This window comes from Sprattus sprattus, assembly GCF_963457725.1.
Source record: "Sprattus sprattus genome assembly, chromosome: 10".
Classification (NCBI taxonomy): Eukaryota; Metazoa; Chordata; class Actinopteri; order Clupeiformes; family Clupeidae; genus Sprattus; species Sprattus sprattus.
Genome location: NC_137908.1, coordinates 26,849,931 through 26,877,218, shown reverse-complemented (window position 1 = coordinate 26,877,218; position 27,288 = coordinate 26,849,931). Strand labels below are relative to the sequence as shown.

Below are 27,288 nucleotides of genomic sequence, written 5' to 3'. Positions count from 1 at the left end.
TCCTGATGTTATAGGCCCCTGAAGGGTAACTCAATAGCATTAGCACACATTTCCACGCCTCCTTCCCCTGCGGCACGGCACAGAGTGTGAGGCTGAGCGTTAGCCACTGGAGCATTAAGCCGTCCGACAACATATTTTTCGTGGGTTTTAAATGGCCCACTGAGCCGTGTCCTCTGGGACGGCAGCTGGCCTGTCCGCGTTTGGGGGATTCAGTGCTGATTAACAGTCCATCTGAGCGCAGCCAAAGCCGCAGCAGCAGCTTTGCATTTTTTGCACTGTGGTGTCTCTTCATCCCCACAAATCACGTTGTGGTATGTCCTGAGGATGAGACTGGACAAAAGTCTGAAAGAGAAATGCCGGTTTCTTCATCTTTTTTGGCCCAGAGGACTGCTCCAGTAAAACTAATGCCATATGCTTTATTTGTGTGGGAAGCTGGTGATTATTTTACATATGCCTGGTGCTTGTAGTTCTAGACAGTTTATCAGCGAAGCTGAATCTCTAAGGCGAAATGGAAGTAGCACTTCCTCTGTGATAAAAGCTTTTTTGCTCTCTCTCTTTCTCTTTCTCTCTCTCTCTCTCTCTCTCTCTCTCTCTCTGCCATCATCCTTCTCTTAGTTCCCTGTCCCCGTCCATCGCACACTCTCTCATCCATTTCTCCTGTCTGGCTGATTAGATTAGGCTGTTCATGACTAACCTCATGCAGCCAGTGTTACAGGAAGTTCTCTCGCCTGTGACTTCCTCTCCGTGGTCCGAGTCTCGGCCTGGCGTTTAACTCTGCCTCAGTGCTGGTGCCCCAGAGGCTCAGGATGTGACATGACTAGTCAAAATGACATGTTTGTTTTCTTCGTCTTTTTTTCAGGATGTAATTCATTTTGACTGGTTTTCCTTAGAAAAGAGCACCAGCCCTGTCCCCCAGTAGTCTGTGGTAAGACGGCACAGTTGCCCGGTAAACAAGGCAAATGTCTAATAACAGCTGTTCTTATCACTATTACCACTACTATTGACCACACATCAAATTAACTGCTGTGCAAACAGACGTTTTATGGAAATTCACAAGTGATTAATACAGCAATTGTTAATAGGTGCTAATGAAGCAGCCATGCCTAACATAGCTACATCAAAATTGTGGTTATATTCTCTTTGTTGGTGAATATTTCATATAACTAGCTGCCTGGGAGGATTTAATTCAGTTCTTAAGAGAGGGAATGTAGGACAAAAGCTTATCAGTGGACATGTTATGTTAGTAGCCCTTGAAACAGACTGTGAAACATCTTCCTTTCCCCCACGCATTTTCCTCTCACCACAATTCACACCATTTCTGCATCGGCCCGGCTCTGGGTAGGCAGAGATATGATCTATGCTGTTGATGTTCTGAGTCCAGGAAGTGGTGAATCTAGTTCACGTGTGTGTGTGTGTGTGTGTTTGTGTGTGTGTGTGTGTGTGTGTGTTTGTGGTGATGGTGGGGTCTGGTCTGAACAGGATATAAGAGAGACGAATAACGGCTCTGTTGAGCAAATGGAAAATTCACACTACGACGAGGCAACCGAGAGGAAAGTAGTACCAAGCAGGACCAAGTCTCCCCCATCGTCACTCGGGCTTATGTGCAAAACCCATCATCTTTTTCAGATCCAAAACCCCTCATCTTCTTCAGATCCCCGCGCCTGTCAGGCCTCCTTGCTCATCCTCTATACATTTTATAGTAATCCCCAAAACCGCCTGACAGCCAGCAGCCAATGTTATTAAGTTTCTGCTAGTTCTGTTGTGTGCTCTACATGGGGTAACATTGTGCAAGTACCATGGGGGACTGCTGAAAATCATGCCACCTTTGTGGATAGGCCTACATACTTACCTATACATACATACCTATCGGCCTACTGTACTACGTACATAATGTGTATGTGTACAAGTGTACATATGCCAAAGATCTTTTTTTTTTATCTACAAATATCAAGAGAGAGCCAACAGCAGAGGTTCAGTTCTATAAAAGCTAGAGCTGCAAATATATTTATATATATATTTTTCTTCATTGAATACTATCCTAGCCGGAGAAGTCTCCCCTACCTACACACGTCTTCTATCTGTCAGCCAGACTCATATCATAACTGTCCAACTGACCGTCCTCTCCATCTCTCAACAGATGGTGTGCTGCTGAGCTGGGTTAAAAGATGGGAGGACATCTGGCCCTAAGGAACGGCCCCTGCTAGGAATCCTTCCTTCCTTCCATCTCTTCCTCTTCCTCCTCCTCTGCTGCCCGGCATCTGCTCAGGCCTGCTCAACCCAGCCATGGCCAACCACATGGAGCTGCTGAATGAGCTGCAGCAGCTGGACAAGGTGCCCAGCCTAGAGCGCCTGAGGGCGGCCCAGAAGCGCCGGGCGCAGCAGCTCAAGCGCTGGGCCTCCTACGAGAAGGAGATGCAGAGCAAGAAGCGCAAGGCAGACAAGCAGCGCCGCGGGGGCGGCCTCAGTGCCCTGCACGCCGAAAACCGCAAGCGTGTGTCCTTCTCCGCAAGCGTGGCCCTGCTGGAGGCCTCTGCCAGGAACGACGCAGACGAAGGTAAGATCTCGACTCGGACGGGTCCAGACTCCACGTGTTTACAGTGGTGCTGATGATGCAGAGTCACCATGGTTACAGTGGTACTGATTATGCAGAATCACCATGGTTATAGTGGTGCTATTGATGCAGAATCACCATGGTTATAGTGGTGCTGATGATGCAGAATCACCATGGTTACAGTGGTGCTGATTATGCAGAATCACCATGGTTATATTGGTGCTGATGATGCAGAATCACCATGGTTACAGTGGTGCTGATGATGCAGAATCACCATGGTTATACTTGTGCTGATGATGCTGACTTAGCATGTTTAAAGCTGTCCTTATGATACCAATTCCCTTTGTTTATAACTGTTCAGATGATGCCGATCTCAATAGTTATAGCTATGTGGTATAGCCATCCTATCAGCCTTAAAGGCACCAGAACCAGACAGCTCAACTAATAGCTGCACATTTGTTGAGGCTAATGGAGGTGTAAGAAACGATATGTGTCCTCTGAGATTTGTGTTTGTGTTGCTTTGAAAAGGGCAATCAGCCTCATTATCTGTACATGTTAATGTATCTAAAAACCACCTCTATAGTGTCCCTGGGTGCTGTATGAATTGGGTCCAAATGCTGTAACAAATAGCTTTTTAATAGTTTATGTGTTGTTCTTCATTCAATTGGTTTCATTTCAAATTCATGGTAGTGGAAGAGAATGGTGTGGCCTTTGTAGTTGTTGATTTTTTTTCGCCCACACCGACCTCTTTAAATCTGTGTTTATTGGTTGTGTCTGTTTAAGCTGTTGCACTGGCCTCTCTGTGACACACTTGAAAGAAGCCGGAAATTTAATGAGGCACTAAAGCGCTGCATTTGCACCATTTATGTTCTTTTTTTTCTGTGCCACACAAATTGAGCTCTGGCTCTGACACTTGTGACTGCAGAGATGCTTAAATTAACTCACTCAGCCGCACCCCCTATCCCACCCCCCTACAAAAACAAACCCTCAAATCCACAAGTGGCCGACAGACAGTGCTTAATGACTTGAGAGCCGTGGAGTATGCCAGAATGCCCACTGGAAGCTCCACCCTGTGGGCTGGAGGCTGCCATTAAAACCACTGGATGTGCAATCACTGGCTGCCAAAACAGCAGCTGACCCCCCACCCCCCCCATACCTGCTGTGCATGTTGCTCTGTATGAATGGAAAATGATAGTTTGGCCAGGCGTGTGTTCGAAGCATATGGTAATTTCATCCATCTATTCACACAGGCGTGTTTTCCCTTGAAGCCAAGCTGAGCATTTGGTGTGGAGAACAGAACTTTTGACACTGGGGAGTTGAATGTCTGAATGCACATTGTGTGCACTTTGCGTGTGTGAGTCTTCACTTCTTTGTCTGTTTTGGAAGAGCATGGAAGTGTTGCGAACTAAGATGGCCATACAAATAGCATGACATAGCATGAAATAGCTGCATTTTAGTAGCCATATTGTGAAAAGGGGAGGGGAGCGTCCAGTCATATTATTTTAAAGCACTATTGTATAACAATTTGACCCTACTGAAAAACAGCTTCAAAATCATTTTGGTGCTACACTGATTTGTTATACAGGGAATGGAGTCTGTGTCACTGCCACAGTATGCCTGGTACGCCTGGCATTGCACTGTAACTGTAAATGTTACTTTGGTGGACAGGGAGGGCATGACACCTCGCGCAAGAACTACGTAATGCTTTATGGCACCACCTCCCACAACAACAACTAGGCCCTTCTGCTAGCTATAAGACGAAGCTAGCACAGTATTCTTTGTATTGACATCATATCAACAAAGAAACCAAGGAAGACGTTGTCAGAGGAAGGAAGCAAGACAAAAACAGAGAGTAATCAGAGACAACAGTCCCGAACTAGCTTTTACCTGTAGGCAAGAGCTAAAAGAGATGCCGAGCTGGCTGAAGTCAGATGCCGTCGTACGAGTCCGTAATAACTTATAAGCTGTCTTGCTATGTCTTCTGTTGCCTTTGTTTGATGTTTAGTTGTGTTATGAAAGTTGCCGAGCCGCTAGTTTATCATCATAAACATCCCTGCCAGTGTTATTTATGAAAGAATGTGACATGGGCTGTTACCTTGTTGGTGTAATCCCTGTCTCACAGAGATTTGTAGTTTTTCTTGATGCCCAAAGTCATCGACCTCAGGCCTGTCTCAGGCTAGCATCGAAATAAATTCCTCTCACGCCAAAAAGTTTGATCAGTCTTCGTCAAGCTCACGCCAAATAAGCCTTAGAAGTTTTTATCCTAGAAAACTAAACTCGGCTAGCTTGTAATAAATTAGACTGGCCAATGTATGTTATGCACAATATGGGCCTTCACCATGTCACCATCAACATTTTATTAGATAACACGTAATCCACATTCAAATGATTAGAAAACAATGTATGAAGGCTGAAAATGCAAGCAGTATTTCAACAAAACTAAGATTTGTCATACTTTTTTTGTTATTCTTTTGGTTATGTTAGCGTTCATCTTCGATGTGAAAATAAATAAAACTATGCAGAGTCATATTTGTGTAAAATCTTGTAGAGCTTGTAGATTTCTCCTGCATTCCTGTAAATGCGTAGGTCTTGCATTAGTTAGCTGCTACTGGAGACTCTCAGAGCAGACGCATTGCTGTTATTTCTTTGCTGTTTTCTTCCTGCCCTTAACCTTCATGAACCTCACAGAAAGCCTTGTGTTGTGCTTCATAGTAACTCCCCTTTCTCCCCACCACCTCCTCCACCATTGCATCCACCATTCCTTTTTATGAAGTAGTCCTACATAATGTCTCTGACCTTAAGCTAGAGAGGTGTGTGTGTGTGTGTGTGTGTGTGTGTGTGTGTGTGTGTGTGTGTGTGTGTGTGTGTGTTTCTCATTGACCCTCTGCGCCTCGCAGGAGGAGCCTCCCTCACCCTTTGTTGCGGGCTGGTACTCTCTCTGATGACTGCCATGCGTCTGACGGGACAGATCGATATATCAGCTGGGGCTTTCCTCTGGTGCCATCCTCCTGCTTGTCGTCAGCCCCTCTGGCTCAGTTCAGCACACGGTAGCGCATAAGCACCATTATTTATGACTGTGAAGAACCTCAAGTCATCGTTGGAACACACATCAAAAATCAAGTTTGCACGAGGCCCTGATTAAATTGTTTTAAGATTGATGGCAATGCCACTTTCACAAAATGGTTTTACATCCTCTTTGGTCGCCTACAATGGATATGATGTCATTAATCCCTGGCACTGAAGATGGTCTCGCAGCAAATTTACAAACAACGTGCTTGTTAAAATATTACATTTCAGATGGATCCCTGATGACCCTGATTTAGTGTCATTTGAGGCTGTGTTCTTGGCTGTACTGGACGGTGATTTTGAACCATGGTGCCACAGGGTCATTCGTGTGGGCTAGCAGACAATGTCAGTTAGCCTGTCGCGCACAGGCAGCCAATAGTGGCCTGACGGTCCATTTGGTCGCCATGGCAGCTGACATGCCCGGGATTCAGATAATCTCCCCTCAGCCCTTTTGTTCCTGATGGCCACTCAACGGAGTCCTAGTGCTGGAGAGAAGTCTCGCTGATGGAAGATTTTTATTTCTAGTAAAAAAAAGAAGGTGTAATCAGCAATCAGCTTCCTGTTTCGTGTGAAGAATATTCTTAGGAGTGTGGCATACAGTTGCCCTTGTTCCCTGGGACCAGAAAAGTGAGTCTGGAACTATTTGCATAGTGCCTGATTTGCTCAGCAAGGATTTACCTCCAGATCCATTTTGCCTTGATATAAAGACACACACACACACACACACACACACACACACACACACACACACACACACACACACACACACACACACACACACAGTTGTGGATATGCAGTTTGCGAATATGAATGCATAAGTCAGCAGCATTCCCAGGTTTGCTGCTGTAGAGAAATATGTTTGCAAGTTTCCTCTGAATGGGGAATTTGATTTGTTTCATTGAAGGAAGATATTTCTGTGATTATTTGGCATGGTGAAGCTTGACGTCTTGCCCCAGTGCCAAGAGCTAAAAAGCATCCGGGTTCCACTCCTGCATGAACAGGAAGCCCATATGAACCATTGCCTTTGATTTCACTGCTTCTCTGAAATACCTGAAATGCTATTCAGTGTATTGTCATATTTCGGAATCCTCACCCTGAATCTCCGTGATGTTTAGTTAAGTCCTCATCATCACAAGGTTTTCGCATTCAGGAAGAAACACGAATTATTGAGTTGCTTCCATTGCAACATAGGAATAGTCACGAAACCTCACCATCCGTGGTGTCATTGTAGGTAATGACTCTGAAATTGCCTCTCTCTTGGGGCCCCCACAACCCCTTTGTGCCCCCCATAATAGAGGCCGATTGATTTGCTGGGTTCTTCCGCCTTTCCCTGTTCAATGCAGCGGAGATGGACTTAAATGAGCTCAAGGTGAGGGTGAATGTGAATATTGTGGAAGGCAGAAGGCCATGCCTAGTTTGACTTGCAGTCCTTCGCATTCTTAAACTGGAACTACTTTTTTTTTTTAAACACTTAATGAAGGCAGTTGAGGAACACAAATGGGTGATGCATTGATGGAAGTGTTCTATCCTGCCAATTAGTCATGTTGTTCTAGGGCTAGCAATCTGAAAATGAAACTGACTGCAGTGACAGGTGGTGCTTGGCCTTTGTCATTCGGTCTTTTAGTGGTTTGAGGCTAAATTCACATCTTGACTCGTACGTATGGGACCCTTAGACACACACACACACACACACACACACACACACACTGTTAGCTACCGTTTCACACAACAGGAAGTGATCGCATTCTGCCTCCTGTCATTTCCATTGCAGACGCAGCTGTTCACTGTTGAGAAGTAGTGTCTCAGGAGAGATGGCCTAACGGTAATCGTCCCATGGCACCTTGGCTGCCAGCCCCACAGCTAGCACCTCAGTAAAACCACCAAAGAGGGTTAGAAGGGAAGGGAATCCGGTCGGTTTAAATCCCCCTCTGAACCCCTGACATCTAATGGCTCACCATTGACACTCACTGCCTGAAGAGCACTTGCGTTCACACGACAACTCCACCATAGCTGTAATTGTTGTTCTGTGGCTCTTTTATGGAAAAAAATGTTTTGCCTGCAGTGGCATTTTGAAGAAGTGGGCTGTTGGCTTCAAATCAGCGGCTTTGTGTCCGACCCACCCCTTTGGAGAAGGAGAGGATGGAGACGCAAGCGAGAGAAGTGGTGGCTCTTGTCTAATGGAATATTCATATCTAGTAATTGGGCTCCATTTGTTGGGCAGTGGGAGCTGACTTGACTGTGTCTGCTTTTGTGGTCGTTGCAGGTGAATGGGCTCATCTAAAGCCCTCTCCTCGGGGATCCTGTCATCTTCCCCCTGGCGCGGCGGGGCCGGGCCCGTTTTCTTTGCAGAGGCTTTAGCGCGCTTATCTATTCTCTGGCGCACGTCTGTAATGGAGTGGCACTAAAAAGAGAGCAATGGCCTTGGGAGGAAACGCTGTCGGAACTTCTCCAAACGGAAAAGAGAATTATTTTGAGCGGTTGAAGCCAGACATCAGATATGGGCTGGGATGTTGTGAAAACAAAACAAATATATGAAAACATCTAAAAAAGAAATTAAGTGCTAAGTATGAACTTATTTCAGATTTCTGATTTCTTCAGATTTTGGAAGTGTATTTATTGCAGCTGTGCAGTACTCTATTCTCTTTTAAGCATTGAAGTCAGGTAGCACTAAAAACATTAAACCACAAGTATTATCACAAAAACACACAGCAACACCAGTGATTCTTTCTAATGATTGGGTTTTTGCAAAGAGACCTCAGTGTTCTCTTAAACATGAAGGCACTGAAGGAATTCAATCCAACACTTTAGCAGCCTTTTTTCCAGTTGTGGGGTGATTGATTGTATGAGATCTTTGTGAAGGAATCCTGTCACTGCGACTGTCAGCTGGCCATCAAGCTAAGTGCAGCTCTGTTGCTCATCCACGAGCCTGTCCAGTTCATTGAGTTTCACCCCTCAAGACGTCTTTAGCGCTGGACCCGGACAAATCCCCACTGTGAGCTGCCTCATCCTACCAAGCCGCTATAGACTGGCTTTTCTTATGCCAGAGACAGTTCTTTCAATTCAAAGAGGTTTTCCTTGGTTATGTTACTCAATCCATTCTCATTCATCAGAATCAGAAGAATCAGAATCAGAATTGTTTTTATTGCCAAGTAAGTTTACACCTACCAGGAGCAAATGAGAGAAGGAGTAACAAACGAGAAAGAATGGGAGGAAGAGAACAGACATTTTTTTTATATGTTATGTTCTGTAGTACTGATTATGTTTTTTATGTTTATAGTCTGCACCAATATGCCAAAACAAATTCCTGGTAGGCGTAAACTTACTTGCCAATAAAAACAATTCTGATTCTGATTCTTCTGATTCTTCTTGCTTCACACTCCCTCTCCCATTCTCACTTGCTTTTTGCCTTTTTTTTCACCCTCATCATCTCTCTAATTTTACGGCCGTGTGGCTCCTTACAAGTTTCTAAGAGCGTTAGAACTTTAATTACCACGTCAGGACCTGTTCCCCCGTTCTCTTCCCTCTTCCCTTCCGTGTCGGCCTTCTGACGAACGGCTTCTTTCCACCCCATTGAGATCAGAGAGGGGAGTCATCTCTGGTAAATTAACTAATTGGAAAAAAAGGGGGTGTAGAAGGGGGCCCGGCACTGACAAATGGTCCCTTTCTAAAATGGCAGATGCCTGTTAACCCTTCAGTTTGTCATCTTTTCTTCTCCTGCATCTGTTACCATACTAATAACTCATTTGAGTGTTGGGCAAGTTGTTGTAGTGCTCATAATATTGTGGCTGTATGTCTCTACATGCTTCCTTGAGGACTTTCTTTTGGACTTTAGTTAGTAGGTTGTAGGATAGGATCACATGACTGTATTTTCAGGGCTCCAAATGGGACCAGTTTTCCCAGACCAAAGCCAAATGAATATTCCTGAAAGCAAGGCCTGGCTTGTGAATTACCAGAAACACTACTGCCACAGACACACACACACACACACAAACACAAACACACACACACACACACACACACACACACACACACACACACATATATATGGGCCATTCTACCGAATTGATGCAAAGTCATGTCGGATATATTTTGAATTTTTGTATGGTTTATTCCCAAAACTTTGTCCATATATATATTGTACCATATCTAAAGTACACATATCTAGTAAAAGAACAGTCAAGTTTTATATTGTATTTTCAGAATGTGTTGGAATGTTTTTCCTCTTCCAAAAATTGTCACTATCGAAACATCACATTTACTATAGTAAAAAAGTATTATTATTGACCTGTTCAGATTGTGTTTCCTTCCCTTCTCTGAAGAGTATTTTTACAAATATTTCGTGAAGGTTTCCACAATGAAATCCATAGAAATGAATTTTTTACCAAATTTTCAAGTTCAATTTATCTGTTTCGGTAGTGACTGCACTGTTTCGGTAGTGACTGCACTGTTGGATGGATGTTCATTTCTCTCCCAAAATCATCCAAAAGGTGCTCTGGGCCGCCCTTTAGTCCACACAACACATTTATTTAAAAATTATGGGATTGAACTACTTACCATTTCATTTTGTCACTACCGAAATCATCTGGTCACTACCATATGTTTCGGTAGTGACTGTTTCGGTAGTGACAATTCTAGCTAACTTTAAGCATAAATAAAGAATTCTAGCAATCACACGGCTTGCAAACACATCTTCGAAGAGGTGAACAAACATACAAACATAAGATTTTCCATGAAACCCCAAAAGGTTTACTTAATTGAAGAAAACATGCGTTTCGGTAGTGACAATTCTTAAGGTTACACGTCGATTTTCAGACTTTGGAACACATTTATATAAAAACTATGGGATTTAGCTACTTACCATTCAACCATGAGGGACAGAGATGCAGTGTCACTGCATGGTCAAAAATGCAGAGTCGTGGCTAAGACACAGGCTCAGCCAATGGACTAAAACTCATGTGTTTCGGTAGTGACATGAAAACTAGGGACATGATTTTTTGAGTATAGTAAATTGATTTAAAAATTAAACCCACAATAAGTCTAAATATTCCAAGTTCTGTTTCAACCCAATCATAAAGATCTTTGAAATTCAATCATTGGAAAAAATCTAAAAAAATTGAAAAGTGTTATTTAAAGGCATTGAAATCAGGGTTGGGGACAGCTACTTCCCAATAGAAAGTACCCTATAAATGATGATTTTGTATATATTTAGCTTATCACTATCTCATGTAATGCATTGGGTTTATATAGACCATAACATTTTCTAATTAAATATCTATGCCTTAATACCTAATTGTTTTGTAAATAGTTTTTATTGTTGAGGGACTGCATATTACACAAATTCGGTAGAATGGCCCATATACACAAACACACACACACACAACAGATTCTCATAGACTGGTACCCAGAACACCACCACAGCACCCACCAGTTGAGTCACCACCGACATACGGCAATTAACGGATTAGAATAACAGAGGGGCCACAAACAAACAAACTGGATGAAAGAGACAAATCAGAGACAGTGAGACGCTCAGAGAGGGAGAGAGGGACACAGAGTTCAAGGGAGGGACAAAGAGAGAGATGGACAGATCAACGGAGAGATGGAGAGACAAATAGAGAGAGATGGAGAGATCAAGGAAGAGAGAAAAAAGAGAGAGATGAAGAGATCAAGGGAGACAAAGAGAGAGATTTAGGAGAATCGCATCTCCTGGCTCTGGCGTATTCATTCCAAAGCCTTAGCCATTCTTCGTGCCATCCATCTTGCTGAACTGAACATTTTGGCATCTTAGCCCCAGGGGATCATTTCTGATAGACAATGCCGTAAAATACCCCTTTAAGCTTTCCATCTCTTATTTCCTGTGACCCTTTTATCTTGATCTTCCACTTTGACAACCTTTGCTCTGTCTTGCATATGATTGTAGTGCTGTTAATTTCCTCCCATGAGTGCAGCAGCGTTTAAAATCCACCTTACCTGGGTGATTGGGGAAGGGGGTGGCAGAGACGAATGATTTGGAAATTGGGTTCATAAGGAGCTGTCAGCCTCCCTCAGCCAAACTCTCCTGATGGGATTTACGGCCACTGCGTAGCCTCTCCCCTACAGGTAAGGTCTGTGTGCTCTCCGAATACCTGATGAATTGATCAGCAGTATGCTGGCGTTTTAGCATGATCACAGGGGTTTACTCTCTGAAAAGCCTGCCTGGAGGTGTGCGGCAATTGTACTGCGAGATGAGCTTTATCAGTTCCATTTGATTCACCACAAGGGCCAAATCGAAATGCCTTCTTCACCCATCTCCCTAGTGGTTGAGGAAACGTGATGGCTGTCCAAAGGCTGATGTTCTCAAGGTATGAGTCATCGTGTGTGTGTGTGTGTGTGTGTGTGTGTGTGTGTGTGTGTGTGTGTGTGTGTGTGTGTGTGTGTGTGTGTGTGTGTGTGTGTGTGTGTGTGAGAGAGTCAGCAGACCTGCATCCTGCCTTTACTCTCTTCGTGCTTTGTAGGTGTGTGTTTTTTTTCTCATAAAATTGAGTTTGTGAGAGGAAGTCAGTATGAGGGAATGTTCTTTCATGTGTTTGTAGGCCTGAATTGGATATGAGTGAGTGAGGTAGGCAGACACATAAATGAAAAGAGAGCGAGAGAGAGAGAAAAAGTAAATGCGAGAAAGATAGTGAGAGTGTGTGTGCACTGCCTATGTACTTCAGTGCATGTTTGCAAGAGCACAATGTAATGCTTGGTGTTTCTGTGTCCACTTTCTGTATGCATATGTGGCATTTCTGGAGTGGGGATATTTTGCTGGGGGGGAAGGCATGAGTAATCTCCAGGGACTTAATTGGATGATGTGGGAATTACAGTCCCTTCCTCCCTATTCAGCAGATCTGAAACCCCATCCCCCCACCGCCATCCCTTCTACCCCTCCCCCTTCCCCTCCCCTGCCCTCAATTGATCACCAGATTGGGTGGACTGTAAATGCGATTGGGATTACCTAACAGCCATGGATTAAGTTAACCTGGGAGTGTCATTGGTCTCATTAGCTGCGTTTCCACTATCGGGCCAAGCACAGGTGAGCCGGTGCATGACAAGGCCAGCTGCGTTTCCATTGTCACTTTCGGGGCTTGAGCATGCCTCCTCTGGGCTAACGGCCAGGGTTTTCTGGGCCAAACAGGGCTAGCTGCTTCTTAAAGCTGTGTTAGTGGAAGGTTTAAGGTAGGAGTCAGGTAAGAAAGGTTCAGCGGCAAAACAAGACAACTAGTCACTATCCAATAACTTACACACTACCAAATAACCGATAACAGATAATACAAAATGGTGAATCGTTTGAGCTGCTCACAGGGCTCCGCTTAATGAATTATTTCAGCTAATAAGAATGTGCAATAGTAGCTTGATCAAGTAGGGGCAACCAACACGACTGTAATACTTTTGATAGATGTCCAGACTTGTTTATGTGCATAAACGATAAGAAATTTTGAGTTGTACAACCACCAGGATTAGGGGTGTAAAAAATAATCGTTTTGCATCGATGCATCGATCCAACAGCCGACGATACGATGCATCGACACGTCCGCAAGAGTATCGTTTAAAAAAATTTTTTGTTGATGGTGCACTTTGATGAGTATTTTCATTTTATAGTGAATGAAGTAGGCCTACAGGGGTATTTTTTTGTTACCATTTGCTGCTACTAGTGCACATTTGCACTCATTGCACTGATTTTGTGGAGCATTGTCATTTTAAATTGAATTAACTACAGGCCTATTTTTTGTTACCGTTTGCTGCTAGTGCACTTTTGCACTGATTTTGTTGAGTATTGTTATTCTATAGTGAATGTGGTATAGGCCTATTTTTGTTACTTAACACTTTGTACAGTACTTTTTGATGCAAGGCCTTTCAGAATCTATAACAGGGGCATTATTATTTTTCAGTGAATGAGGTTGTCATAGGCCTAGGTGGAGTACAACTTTTCTACTTCTGTTATTGGCTGTTGTTTCTCAAATAAAATGCATAACGATATAACAGCTTTCATTGATTTATTTCAAATCTGAAACATTGTCTAGCCTGTAAGGTAAAAAAAAAGAACAAATTAATCGAATCGAATCGAATCGTATCGTGGTGTATTCATGAGTATCGAAAATAATCGAATCGTTGGGTCAGGAAATCGATACTGAATCGAATCGCCATGATGGGTGTGATTTACACCCCTAACCAGGATGTGCATCAATTACCACCAAAGTCTGTTACAACTTATAAAAGCAAATTTGCCCTGTGATGCAGAGATGATGCAGGCAGACCAGACACAGTGTATGGAGATCAAAGCTCAACATATTTCAGCACAAAACTCAAATGAAATAAAGTGCGTCTTCAGGCTATTGTGATTTGCTAAATAACCTCTATTTCATGACCATTTTAAGCAATTAAAGAGTCTGATGAGTCTGTACGTCTTGAAGGATGTGCTTTATATGAGGGTTAACTGTACATCACACCAAGCCAAGATCACCAACAGCAAACAAACCACTTTGGGTTTCCATGGTGTTCCTGTCCTGAACTGTAGGTCGCATCCAGACATCGCATGATGCCTAAATCTGAACTTCCCACTCGCTTGTGAAATGGGCAGGATGGATGCTGTTTACATTGAGGCAGCATGTTATGGGCAATACAGCGGGGCTATATCGGGTTTGAGGCCCCATGTGTAAATGTGGCTATTAAGGACTTATTGACAGGCAGATGATGACGATGATGATTGAAGTGGTGATGGTGAGAAGGCCAGAGGGGCAATTGTCCTTCAATTAGCTCTGCTGCAGTGTGTTCCAATCACCATTTCAAGATTGATTTGAAAATCCTGTTTGTCCTTTTGCAATGCATTTTAGATGTACTTTGTTGTGGATTTGTGTTGGTTTGTGTGTTCTGTTTGCACATGTAAATTATCAATTTTTTGAGGAGTATTTCTCTTTATTTCAGACTTGCACAGTAACAGCTACACACACAGGGAGATTTTTAGGCGTCCTCTGGTATTGTTTTTCTTTAGACTTCGCTCACACAAGCAGTCATGTTTAACGAGCTTTGAGCTTCCTTGCATTCCCCCATCTGTAAGCTGTAGTGCTTTGGGCGAACAGAGAATTAGCATGTGTCTCTTTCGTTCGACTGTGACTTTTGCCTGTGAACGCATCTGTCTCCGTGCACGGAAATGCCTCTTTCGTTTGTAATGGGAGGTGGTGGAGGGCTGGGGGGTGGCTGGTTGGTTGGTTATCTTAATTCCTTTGATATCTGCTTGTTAGTCTGCATACCGTATCTAATTGAACAGAGTCGGAGGGCGGGAGATAGGGAAGGGAGTCTCATGTTCCCTGCAAAACTCAGAGTTCAAAAATTATTTCATTTTGCTCTGAACCCAGAAAGTAAGGACATATTGTTGTTTCTGTGCAGGAGGCAGAAGCTCACTTTCACTGCAATGTCCCTTGTGAATTAAATATTCAAGCTGAGATTATAACTAGTGCCAGAAATGAAACATTTAAACAGATAAATATCTTTGATCCAAACATCATTTTTTAGAACAGAATTGTTCACAGTAGGTTGTAAAAGTGGGGAGAGCCTGTGTCTCAGTGATGTCCAAACAGATCATCGATGGTTTCCCACAAGCAGATGTCTGTAAACTCCCCAGTGCCCTCTTCTTCTCTCCGCGCTTTTCCTTTCAGAGGAGGGCATGAAAGGAGCGAGAGTCACTGGGGAACTTGGGAAGAGGCGCGTCAGCTGAGCATCTGTGTGCTGAAGCCTCATTTGACAGCTTTTAGCTCACTCTCTTTCTCTCCTTTACTTTTCCTCTCTCTCGCTCTCTTTTCATTTATGTGTCTGCCTACCTCACTCACTCATATCCAATTCAGGCATACAAACACATGAAAGAACATTCCCTCATACCGACTTCCTCTCACAAACTCAATTTTATGAAGAAAAGAAAACACACACCTACAAAGCACACAGAGAGTAGAGGCAGGATGCAGGTCTGCTGACTCACTCACACACACACACACACACACACACACACACACACACACACACACACACACACACACACACACACACACACACACACAAACAAACATACACACCCACACACCTCAGAGCACCTCAACTGAGCAAGCTAATCCTCCTGCTCCCAGAAAGTAGGCCACCAGGCCGTGGTGCGGGAGCCGTAAATAAGCCGAACCCCAGCACCTCTCTGTCATCAGGGGAGCTGTAGGTGGGGACCACCCCCTGTGCCCACTCCCTGCTGCAGCATCCGCACAACAAAGTGCACTTAAGCTAGGGAGGGGAGGGGAGGAGAGGGAGCAGGCACTGCTCCTGCTCCTCTGCAGGACTTTGGGTTCTGCCTGCCTGCCTGCATGAGTCCACTGCTGTAGCTGTAAATGGATTTTTAATAGCCATAGAGTTACGCATTCATTCAGCGTTCAATAGAAATGCCATCGGTGCCTGAACGACTCATTGGCACACTGTCGCTGCTGAGATAAATCGCCCTGATTGAGAGACGAGACGTTTCTGTGCAAAGTCGAAGTAATTCGGCTGGATAGCTAGTGCAGTGTTTTGTTAGCGTCTGTAATTAGGCCTGTTGTTCAGTAACGTCTTAGCCACTAGCTGTTTCTTCATTGGTAAGACAGGAGAGCCCTATTAGTGTCAGTGCCTCCACACACAGAGACAGCATTAAAACAAGGTCTTTAAAAGTTCTTTAATGATTCATTCATTAAATCACACTTTAACATGGCTAATTATATTATTTCCCTATGTCCTGTTTAAGCTATGTCAAGTTCTGCAGGAGGGATTGACAGCTGTCATATCCTGCTTCTCATTCAGGAGGGAAGGGTGTGCATTTATGGAATTAAGGCGATGTGATGTAAATGTGATGTCGGTGCTGCTTGAGTAGGCAGCTTATTTGAGAATTTCCAATCCCCTGACAGAATGTGTGTGTGAGGTGAGTGTGTGTGTGTGTGTGTGTGAGTGTGTGTGTGTGTGTATGTATGTGTGTGTGTGTGTGGTTCCTAAGTGCTTTTTTTTGCCTAAAGCTGGGCAATTTTGGTGGTGTCCTCTGCGATATTATGAAAGCCCAACAGATGTCGGTGGATAGGCTGCGATCAACACCACTCACTGTTCACCCTCTTGCTGTGAGCCACCCTCCACTCTCTCTTTCTCTCGCTCTCTCTCTCTCTCGTTCTTTCTCTCTCTCTCTCTCTTTCTTTCTTTCTTTCTTTCTTTCTTTTTCTCTCTCTCTCTCTCTCTCTCTTTCAAATCAAATCAAATCATTGATGCTTAATTGGCATGAATGAATTAACTCATTGTTGCACAAGTTTGAAACTATGTAGAGTGAACGTAGTTATTGACTTTACATATTGACATTACAATATTTTGTAAGGTGTACTGTGAAAATAGCTTCCTGTATTGAGGCATATCTTCGGCAGTTGAGAAGAAAATGTTCCTCATTTTCTTTCTCTTTCACACAGTATCCACATGTTTGCATATTGCTAGGCATCCTGGTTCTTTTATGCCTGCTGACCTCTGTTTGTAGGTGATGATTTACTCTGTACTTACTCTGACTTACTCTGTACTCTTACTCTTACGTATTTTTTTGCATTCTTTTGTACCTATCTTTGATGTTAATTAGATATGGTGTTTTACAGGACTTTCTGTTCAGGGTTTAGTAGATTTCCATTTTGTTGTTTGATTTGATTTCTTCCTCCTAGAATGTTATATCATGCATATTAGTTGTGTTGTTGATGTTATTTTTGTTTGCTATTTGATATCTTGTTGGCCAGGGTTTTCAATGTTAGATTAAACCTTCCTTTTGGAAAGATAATTTTTGTCTGATGTGAAGGTGAAACACCATATCATCTGCAAAAAGATAAGGCATTTAATATATGTGCTGTTGAGTACAAGTCCAGGACATGTATATTGATTGATTGATTGCTACAGCTAGCTTACTGATGAATATGTTTAAGAGCATTGGAATTTTGACTGGCTGCAAGTCTTCCTAACTTCCTTCCTCTACCCTGTTTAAAAAAACTCGGTGCTGTTTTTCATTTGAACACAGCATTCATTTTCCCAGTATATGCCTATATAGTGTAGGATAGACATTTGCTTCACACAAACCTGTATATTAGAGTAAACTGTACGTGGTTCAGTTAAGATCGACTGAGAAAAATCTATGGCCTATTGGTTAAACAATATGTTTGGGCGGGTCACATAACTTGTCCCCGGTGAAGTTAGGATGACTGCAGACAAAAGTTCCTTTTAAAGGGCATGAGTACTGAAGGGTAATTTGTGTGCTACAAGTAGAATATCGATCCAGTATGGTCAACACATTTTTTAAATGTATATTTTGTCTTCAGTTTTCTTTAAATAGTAGTAAAGGATAACTGTTAATTGCTCTTTACAAAAAATAACAATACCTTTTGGAAACACATTATAGGCCTTTCTATTCAAAGGTTCAACTTAGTTCTTTTTTAGTTTGACATTACAGATAATGTACGGTCATGACCTCAAATGCATGGAAACTTAATGGAAAATGATTGCCAAAAATGTGTATGAACCATTAAGTATATTACAGAATGCATTGGTAAGGATCCTGGTCACACAGATCCCACAGTAGTTATTTGGGCTCATTGTATCACATTTTTGTATGTAATGGGGTTATCAATTCCACACCACAGGTAAATACCCAGATCAAAATAAGGTGGAACAGTTTGAGAATGACTTTTCTTTCTAGTGGTATACTCTCACACTTTCTCACACATCTGAGTGAATGTCCATACACACCCACCCACCCACCCACCAGCTTGCATACACACACACAAACACACGCCACATACACACACACACCACTGAGTATCCTTCAGCCTCTTCTGACCCGACCTTTCTCCGGTGAGACTGAAGTGCTCTGATATCTTCCTGATTGTGGAAGCTCCAGCGGTCTGAGTGAGCTCGCCAGCGTCCTCCTATCTAACCATCTGTTTCGGGCCGTAATGGCCGCTGGTCGCAGTATCTTCCTCCGGCTGCTGCCGGTCCGGTTGTCCGATAAAGGCAGGCTGTGGGCGGGGTACGGCGCCCCTCGGCTCTTGTTTATTGACATTTCTGTTATCTTTTGGGAAGCATCTTTGACCCCCTCCCAGGCTCGGTATGTGCCACACCCGCCCAGGAAGTCGTTTGAGAGAGATTCATTCGCACTCTCGTTTATTCTCTCTTTTTTGGGGGGGACAAAATTAAACATCGAGGGGAAAAAGAGATAAGACAATAACCATGGCGACCTGGTTTTTATGAGCAGTAAGAGGAACAGCTATCTGGACTGGATCATCAGTCAGTCTCTTGCTTGGGGAGGAGATGGAATAAATAAGAAATAGATACCAATCAACCTAACAGAATCCGCTCAGTCCTCCTTTAATCTCTCTCTCTCTCTCTTTCTCTCTCTCTCTCTCTCTCACTGTCTCTTCTGCCCCTCTCAGATCACTCGTCGTCTTCTGTCAAATACAGGTTTCCATTTATAGCCAGCTGTGGTCTCTTAGAAGAGGATGTTGAAACCCATCGAGAAAGAGAAACAGAGGGAGGGAGGGATAGACAGAGAGAGAGAGAGATAGAGAGAGAGAGAGACCAAGACTGAGAGAGGGTTGTCAGAGTGTTTCTCTGAAGTGCACTCTAGTGTGTGTAAAGCCTGACTGGGGGCCTCTTGCTCTGTTGTGCCGTGCTGTGCCGTGCCGTGCCGTGCTGTGCCGTGTGTCCAGAAGCCCGATGAATGCCCTGGGCTTAGCACATGGAACTGATGCATCTGTTTCAGGCGAACAGGATAATCTATAATTAGCCCCACTGAAGTTGTTTGTCTCAATCAATGGGATTAGGTCCAGAGAGGGGTGGGGAGGAGACTTTAAAATAGTCCTCTCCTGGGTCATCATGCTGGGGTCGAGTATGTGTGTATGTTCACATGTATAGTTTGAATTTTGTGTGTGTGTGTGTGTGTGTGTGTGTGTGTGTGTGTGTGTGTGTGTGTGTGTGTGTGTGTGTTATGAGGGTGTATGAATGTTAGTGTTCATACATCTTTGGCTTTATTTGTGTGCGCATGTAAAGCCATTTATGTGTGTGCTTGTGTGAGTGTACATGCTCGAGGGGTGTTTGTGCGCCTGATAAATTTGTGTGTTCATGTATGTGATGTGTCATGACCGCATGTGTGTTTTGTGTGTGTGTATGTGTGTTTTGGTGCTCCATGACTGATTAAAGGCTCGCAGTGAAGAAGCAGAATCTTCGGGTGAGGATCTGGACTGTGAAGAGCCCTCTCATTAAAACAGCAGAGCTCTCTGTCTCTCTCTCTCTCTCTCTCTCTCTCTGTCTCTCTCTCGCTGGTCTTGTTGACACCCATGCACATCCTTACAGTACTTTTGTGTGGGCTTGCATTTATGCTCTAGCAGATGTGTGTTTGCCAAGTATCAGCCAGCCAGCATGTCATTGGTGCCAGTGAAGAAACCCTACTTGTTTGTTCTCTTTCTCAGTTCTTTCCTCCTCTAATCCTCTCCTACCCAGAGCCTCCTTCAGAGCCACCTCCATCCCAGCATGCACTGGGCTGGTATGATTTGTATGCCTGACTGCTCCTATCAGTGTGCGGAGGCCGTGATGTTTCAGCGGTGGCGTCGGTGGCACTGGCACTGGCTGGTTGTCAGGGGAGGGCAGAACAGGAAGCTGTGAGGCCTGATGTTCCAGCCATGAGCTATTAGCCAGGTGTCTGTGGGTGATTTGCCTCCATGCCAAGAGCAGTCAAATAACCGAATCTGGACAATTGTTCTTGTTCAGGAGAGGAACAGGCGTGCTGAATTGGAAATTAAATGAGGGGGGTGTGTGTGTGTGTGTGTGAAGAAGGGGAAGGAAGTGTGTGCACACCTGTGTGAATTTGTCGGACTCTGTATAAATTGTATGTTTTGTGTGTGTGTGTGTGTGTGTGTGCGGGCGCATGCATGTGTTAAGGAAAAAGAGTATACTGTATGTGCATATTGTGTGTATGCACCTGCATGATTTTGTCAGTCTCTGCATAAACTGTGTGTGTGTGTGTGTGTGTGCCGTCACAGGCCATGGTGCTGACAAAGAACATCTGTGCCCACTGATCCAGCTGGGGCAGAGTGAGTGTGGCACTAATGGTGATGAATCACAGGGTGGCACAGTCAAGCAGGCGACGGAAGCAGCCAGTGGCAGCAGCCTTGGCATTAGACAAAAGACCCCCTCTCCTCTCTTGATTTCTCCTCTTTCCTGTCTTCTCTCATCTCCTCTCCTCTCTTAATTTCTCCTCATTCATGTCTTCTCTCATCTCCTCTCCTCTTTTCATATCTCCTCATTCCTGTCTTCTCTCCTCTCCTCTCTTCATTTGTCCTCGAACCTGTCTTCTCTACTCTCGGAGCCCAAGGAAGTGCCCATATCCCCAGCCTGTCTCTCTCCTTCCTGTCATCCTCTCTACATTAGTAGACATATTGGCCAGAGCAGCCACAGCCCCAGAGTCTCCCTGTGTGAGTGTGAGAAGGAGGAAGGCAGGTAGTTCCCATTCTCCACTGGAGGGAACAGGAACTATCTATCCCTGGTGTGGACCCGGCCAGCGTCACTTTTCCCCACACACACTTGTTGTCTTTGTTCTCCATTGCACTCGCTCTGATGAGGCATTAGGGGGACAGAGAGTGAGGGCCTGATTTACTAACATTGCGACCGCAGCTTAATCTGCGCCTTTGCCAAAGTGCAAATTAACACACAGTGTTTTTCATCCTATTTATCAAACAAGAACGTCGTCTTGTCCTTAGCGCCTAACCCCGCCCATTGGGCCTGATCTACTAACATTGCGACCGCTGCTTAACCTGCGCCTTTGAGATTCGAGGAAGAGAAAACGAAGGTTCAGCGAAAAGGAGATAGATATATTTCGCGAAGTAACAGCGAACATTAACCTTTTACAAGGAAGCAATACACTGCCGCATCCGGCTTTTCTGGACACCAAACGTTCGCTCAATCACTGAACCTGATTCAATGTGCGAGCGGTTATATTGTTGTTCTGCTGTCGATGCGGGGTTGGGTATAGGTGTCATTATCCATGGCTGTTGGTGATACCCGCCATCACCTACAGCGAGATGTTTAAAAGAACACGATTATAAAGAATATGCTATTGGTGGCATTAATGCATAAACTGCCTAATATAGCAATATAAATGTGTACATGGGGAGATAAATAATTTCTACAAATGACATGGGTTCACTACAATATATCCCCACTGAAACAAATACATTTACCAAGTAGCCAGGCCTCTCCAAAATCCCCGTTGCTCAATCTTGGATAGATGGCACTATTCCGGAAGATAAAACTGTCATGGACAGATCCAGGGTATTTGGCTACCACGTTAGTAATGGTCATGTTGGCATCACATTTGACCTGGACATTCATTGAATTATGTGCATTCTGTTTCGGTAAATGTGTTCGTGGATTGAAGGTGGGACTGTTTGGATGTGGGTGCAATCAATGGCTCCAACTGGGAAATTGTTATTCGTGTTGAAAAAAAGTCTTTCTGCGTGTTGTATTTGTCTCTGTCTTCGCCTTGTTCTAATAACTGCAGCCATATCGAAGTTTTCAGAATCAATCAAAATAGTGCTTCCTGGTTAAGACGTGCTTTTATGAGGCGGAGAATTATCCCGCAAATTAGAGACGCACGCTCGCCAGGCAGTTTTAGTAAATACCACGGAAAACATAATTAGGCGCACTTAACGCCCCTCTTTGCGCACACACCCACGTTTCCTTATACCCTCTCACCTGTTTGCGGCTCACACCCACAAAGCGTTAATTTGCACTTCTACTCAAATGCGCCTCCTTTGTAAATACCGTTTTATGTTTACACCCGCTATTTTACGCCTGAAATGGGCGCAATCCTGTTAGTAAATCAGGCCCTGAGTGAGAAAGAGAGAGACTGATTGAGAGACAGACTGAGAAAGAGGGGAGAGAGATAGAGAGAGAAAGAGAAAGAGAGACTGAGAGAGTGAGAAAGGTGATTGAGCGAGCGAGTGAGCGAGTGAGTGAGTGAGTGAGCGAGCGAGTGAAAAAGGGGGAGAGCTGTGACGGATGGGCTTTGTCTCTGGTTGTCCTGGCACAGCAGTGGGGTTGAGCGCCTTGGTGCCCCTCAGAGTGCCTAATGCCATCGCTAGAATCAGCCGCCGTGTGTGTGTGTGGGTGTGTGGAAGAAGGTGTTGAGAAGTTTTTATATGCTTGGTGTGTGTGTGTGTGTGTGTGTGTGTGTGTGTGTGTGTGTGTGTGTGTGTGTGTGTGTGCGTGGAGAATGGGCTCTGGTCTTATGGGACATCTGTGTAGATGTGAAGATTACTTCCCTGCCGTTGATTGCCAGGCCAAATCTTTGGTGTCCTGTGCTGCACTGAGAGATTACGGCAGTGTTAGGAGTCGGCAGCAGACCAAATCCACCCACAGACACTAATACACACACACACACACACACACACACACACACACACACACACAAAGACTCACATACACACCAAGACACACACACCCAGACACAACACACACCCCGTCACACACACACACACAGACACATACCTCTGAGGGCAAACACTGACAAACCCATCCATGCCTGATTCTCTTCTAGACACTATGCAACTGGCATCACCAGGTAGTTGTTGTAGTGGTACAGCAACATACAACTACGATGGAAATGCAACTATGGCAATGGGCCACACACACACACTCACACACACACACACACACACACACACACACACACACACACACTCTAACTAACTACTGTGGGCACTCTCCCAGTTCTCTCTTGAGTCCTCACTTTTGCTAATAATTTCATCCCAGGGGCAAGCTGCCAAAATGGGGGATAATGATGCTGGATGAAACAACACCACCACCACCACAGAGCAACCAGTGGCAGATCAGCCTGGCATCAGCCAGCATGTCTGCTCATCTCCACACACGTCTGCAGTGCATCACAAACACAGAGCTTAACGAACACACACACACACACACACACACACACACACACACACACACAGACACACACACACATACTCACTCACACACAAAACCAAACACACACTGGCATACACACACACCACAAAATACAAGCATGAGTGCATACACCCACACATACATGTAAAAGCGCACACATGCAGGCACTCACAATCACACACACACAAAAAACACACACTCACACATACAGACACAGTTCAAATTTTCTCACATCAGCCGTGCTTATTCCCCAAGGTCAGTTTGATAACATGTTGGAGGTGATTTGGGGTAAAACGCTCATTTTGTGGCCAGAGAAAGGGAGTTTTGGAGCAGCTTAATTAAGGTGTTTTGAAACGGCCGGTCGCCAAATGTGGCGTGGGAGGGCTGAAAGAGCAGCGTATCAGCTGCGGAGTAAAGATGCATTCAGGACACCATAGGGACATGTGGGCAATGCATTGGTGTTAGAAGCCACACGTCACAATCCCAAGAATAACAACAGCCAGTTTTTTGTTGTTGTTCTTCGTTCTCATTTTGTATTTATTTTTTATTTTGTTTTTGTATCCCCCCCCCCCCCCTGTGCCTCAGACCACCACAGTACCTGACCTGTATCTCACTATGCATTATTTCATTCACCATCGTGCCTGTTACATAATTGTTCCCTTTACATTTGGGGCCGCAGCCTCTGTGATTTGTCAGTGTGCATCAACCTCAAAGGTCTGTGTGCCAAATAACATATATACTATTGTCTTTGGCTTAACCAAGCATCTCTGCCTCCCTCTCTTACAGTGCGATACCTACTGAAGAACAACGTCAGCCCTGACCTCTGCAACGAAGACGGCCTCACTGCTCTGCACCAGGTACGGCTCTCTCAATCACAGCAGTAACCATTAGGCTCCACTTCCTTGACCGATTCACACACATTCACACCTGCCTGTTGGTATTGCATCAGTTGAGTTTCATCCACTCTGTCCATGTTGACATGTTTTAAGGATTCTGGATGTTCTTGCTTTCCTTCTCTAAGTAGTTCCGTCAAGTTCATTACCTTAAGTGTCCCACTTCCCTGAACACAATGATCCAAATCATTAGGGCAAATGACCAGGGGAAGGGGAAGAGTGGCTGGACACCCTCACTAAGTGGGGATTAATGCCCTCAGGGACTGCCATGGAAAGGGTCACAAAAGGCCTTTAGTTGCAGCACATTTTGGACAAAAAAAACAACCTTTTGATGTATGAAATGATCGACTGAGTACAGCATGGTAGGCCACTCTTCATGTATCGCTGCAAGTGAAGGGCATAGCGCTGCATGGCTGTGAGGTAGTGATGGGTGCCGGACCAGGCTGAAGCGCGGGTCGACCACGAGCCAGGAAAAACAGATTGACCTTCAGCCCTCAGCCTCGCACCGCCAGATGGGCTAATCCACTGGCTTTCCCTTGGCAGTGAGTGGCAGGCTTATACACAGATTTAGACCGTTTGGTGGCTCAATGAACGGCAGATAACTGCTTGCTACCTCCCTGCCTCCGCAAAGCCCACATCTCCATCTACTATACTACTAATACATCCCTATATCTCGATGTCTGCTTCTGCTTGGCTGCAGTCATGGCTACATCTGAGATTGATTGCTGAGAGATGAGACAAGTTGTCGTGTGGGAAGTCATGGACGACCCTCTTTTAGGTTTTGTTTTGTTTAATTGAGGAGATAGGAGGTTTTGTTATTGTGGTGTTATGTAAACTGAGATTGTCATTTGTTTGTAATCGCTGGCTGATCGAGGTCCTAAGTCCATGGATATTGATGGCATCCGTGTTGGGAGGGCCTGAATTAATGGTGGGAGCTGGAGGATAAATGTCTGCGTCTGCTCTCAGCAACTAGAAAGAGAGATGACATTTAAGTCACACCAGGATGTAATATTGTCATCCTCATGGCTAAATTCAGTTTTTTCCTATCTCACACACCGTCACCTTTCTCTCTCTCTCTCTCTCTCTCTCTCTCTCTCTCTCTCTCTCTCTCCATCCTCATTTTGGCTCACCCCCTCCAGGCTGTGAACTGCCGGGGCTCGCTGTGAAATGAAAAAATAATATTGAATCAGACCTGGAATTAAGGACGCCTTTGGGAATCGTTCACACTTAAATGCATTTCCCAATCTGTGTTATGGCTGCGAGGCGGCCCAGGGAGGTGGAGGTGGCAGGCTGGGCTCCGGGGGAATGTGTGGCTTGGCCTGGGCTGATGCTTAAGGCCGGTTCACTGAGGCTTGGCGGAGGGGCCGTTCAGACTGCCACACTCCTTCGAAAGGGGATATTAATCATTGTCCCACCTGGCATCGCCAGTCTGTGTGTTTATCGCACACAGTCTTTCCTTCTTTCTTTCATCTCCCTCACATTCTTTCTCTTTCTCTTTCCTCTTCTATTCTCTCTATATACTCTTTCAATTTCTTTTCTCTATCCCTCTCTGTTCATTTCGATCACTGTCTGTCTTTGTGCGTTGGAAGGTTAATGTGTCATGAAAGGGCTGGGATTGCTGGGGGACTGACATGTGACGACTGCTTAATTCTACCCAGCCATTCCATCTCTTCTACCCCTCGCTCCCTGACCTCAAGACGACTGAAGGTTGTCAGGGGCTAAATTGAGGTGGCGTCTGGTTTTCATGTTTCCATTTACTGGCTTCCACCAGTGTCAGTCAGAAAAACAGTCGGGACACCTGTCTGTCTGTCTGTCTGTCTGTCTCTCTGTCGGTCTGCCTGTTTGTGGTTTGGTTAGTTTTCCATTGTGTCATTCTAAGCAGAGATTATTGATAGTGGTTGTCGAAAACAAATCTATCTATTTGTCTATGGTATTTGTATAGAGCAGTTGTACAAGCTAATGGATTAAGTAATGCAAGTCACTCTGATTTGAAGTATTTGTTTACATGGATGTTTCACTGCAAACTGAAGCTGAAGCTCCAAAACTAAACTGCTAACACAAAGCAACACTGTCAACAAAGGCAACAAGTGCTTTTAGCATGTACGAATGATCGTTTGTGGAATGATGGTTTGAGTAATAACAGCATGTTTAGAATGATTTTAAATCCACCGTATTGTAGCCCCTCACCATACCATGAATATATGGCCTATGTGGTCTTTTGAGTGTCCTTAAGTACCATGTTGTTAATTAATCATAATAATCATAACCCATTCTTATTAGTCTCTCATAATTATTAGGGATGCACCGATCCGATATTTGTATCAGTATCAGTACCGATATTGAAGACATTTCTAGATCGGGTATCGGTGACAATTAATTTTTTTTTTTTGTACGTTTATGTATATAGGTAGTGTACTATGAGTACACGTTGCTATTAGTAGCGATTAGCATGCTAAGCGGAGATTTAGTTATGTCCTGATGTTGATTCGCTGTAATAAAGATGGGTTCATCCTGTTAAGATTTCGACTGGATGAGCTATGAATGAGATTCATGTTGCCTTGTGTAATGTCCACAATTTTATGTATCGAGTTATATTAGTTGTGTAATTGTAATCGTGTAGCAATAACTCATGTTAAAGTAATTCAGTGCAGTGCTAATTAGTCCCCATTCTCATTGCAGACACACACATATGTAGGATCACATGCATTGACATGTAATGGAAATTGATGAATTCACATTAAAGGGAGATAAAGAATACTGCTTTGGTAATCGTGGGTCTTTTAATAG

The 27,288-nt window shown here is 44.3% G+C and overlaps 1 protein-coding gene across 1 annotated transcript in view; it reads left to right on the top strand.

Moving 5' to 3' along the window:
• Positions 1-2,283: 2,283 nt before the first annotated feature.
• The window catches only part of ppp1r16b (protein phosphatase 1, regulatory subunit 16B), a gene marked incomplete at both ends in the record, with an annotated part of 36,846 nt that continues 11,841 nt past the window's right edge, over positions 2,284-27,288 (top strand). The window contains 2 exons of the mRNA XM_080846629.1: positions 2,284-2,554; positions 24,395-24,465. Coding sequence (XP_080702755.1) covers positions 2,284-2,554; positions 24,395-24,465 — 342 coding nt within the window. The remainder of the gene's footprint in view (positions 2,555-24,394; positions 24,466-27,288) is intronic.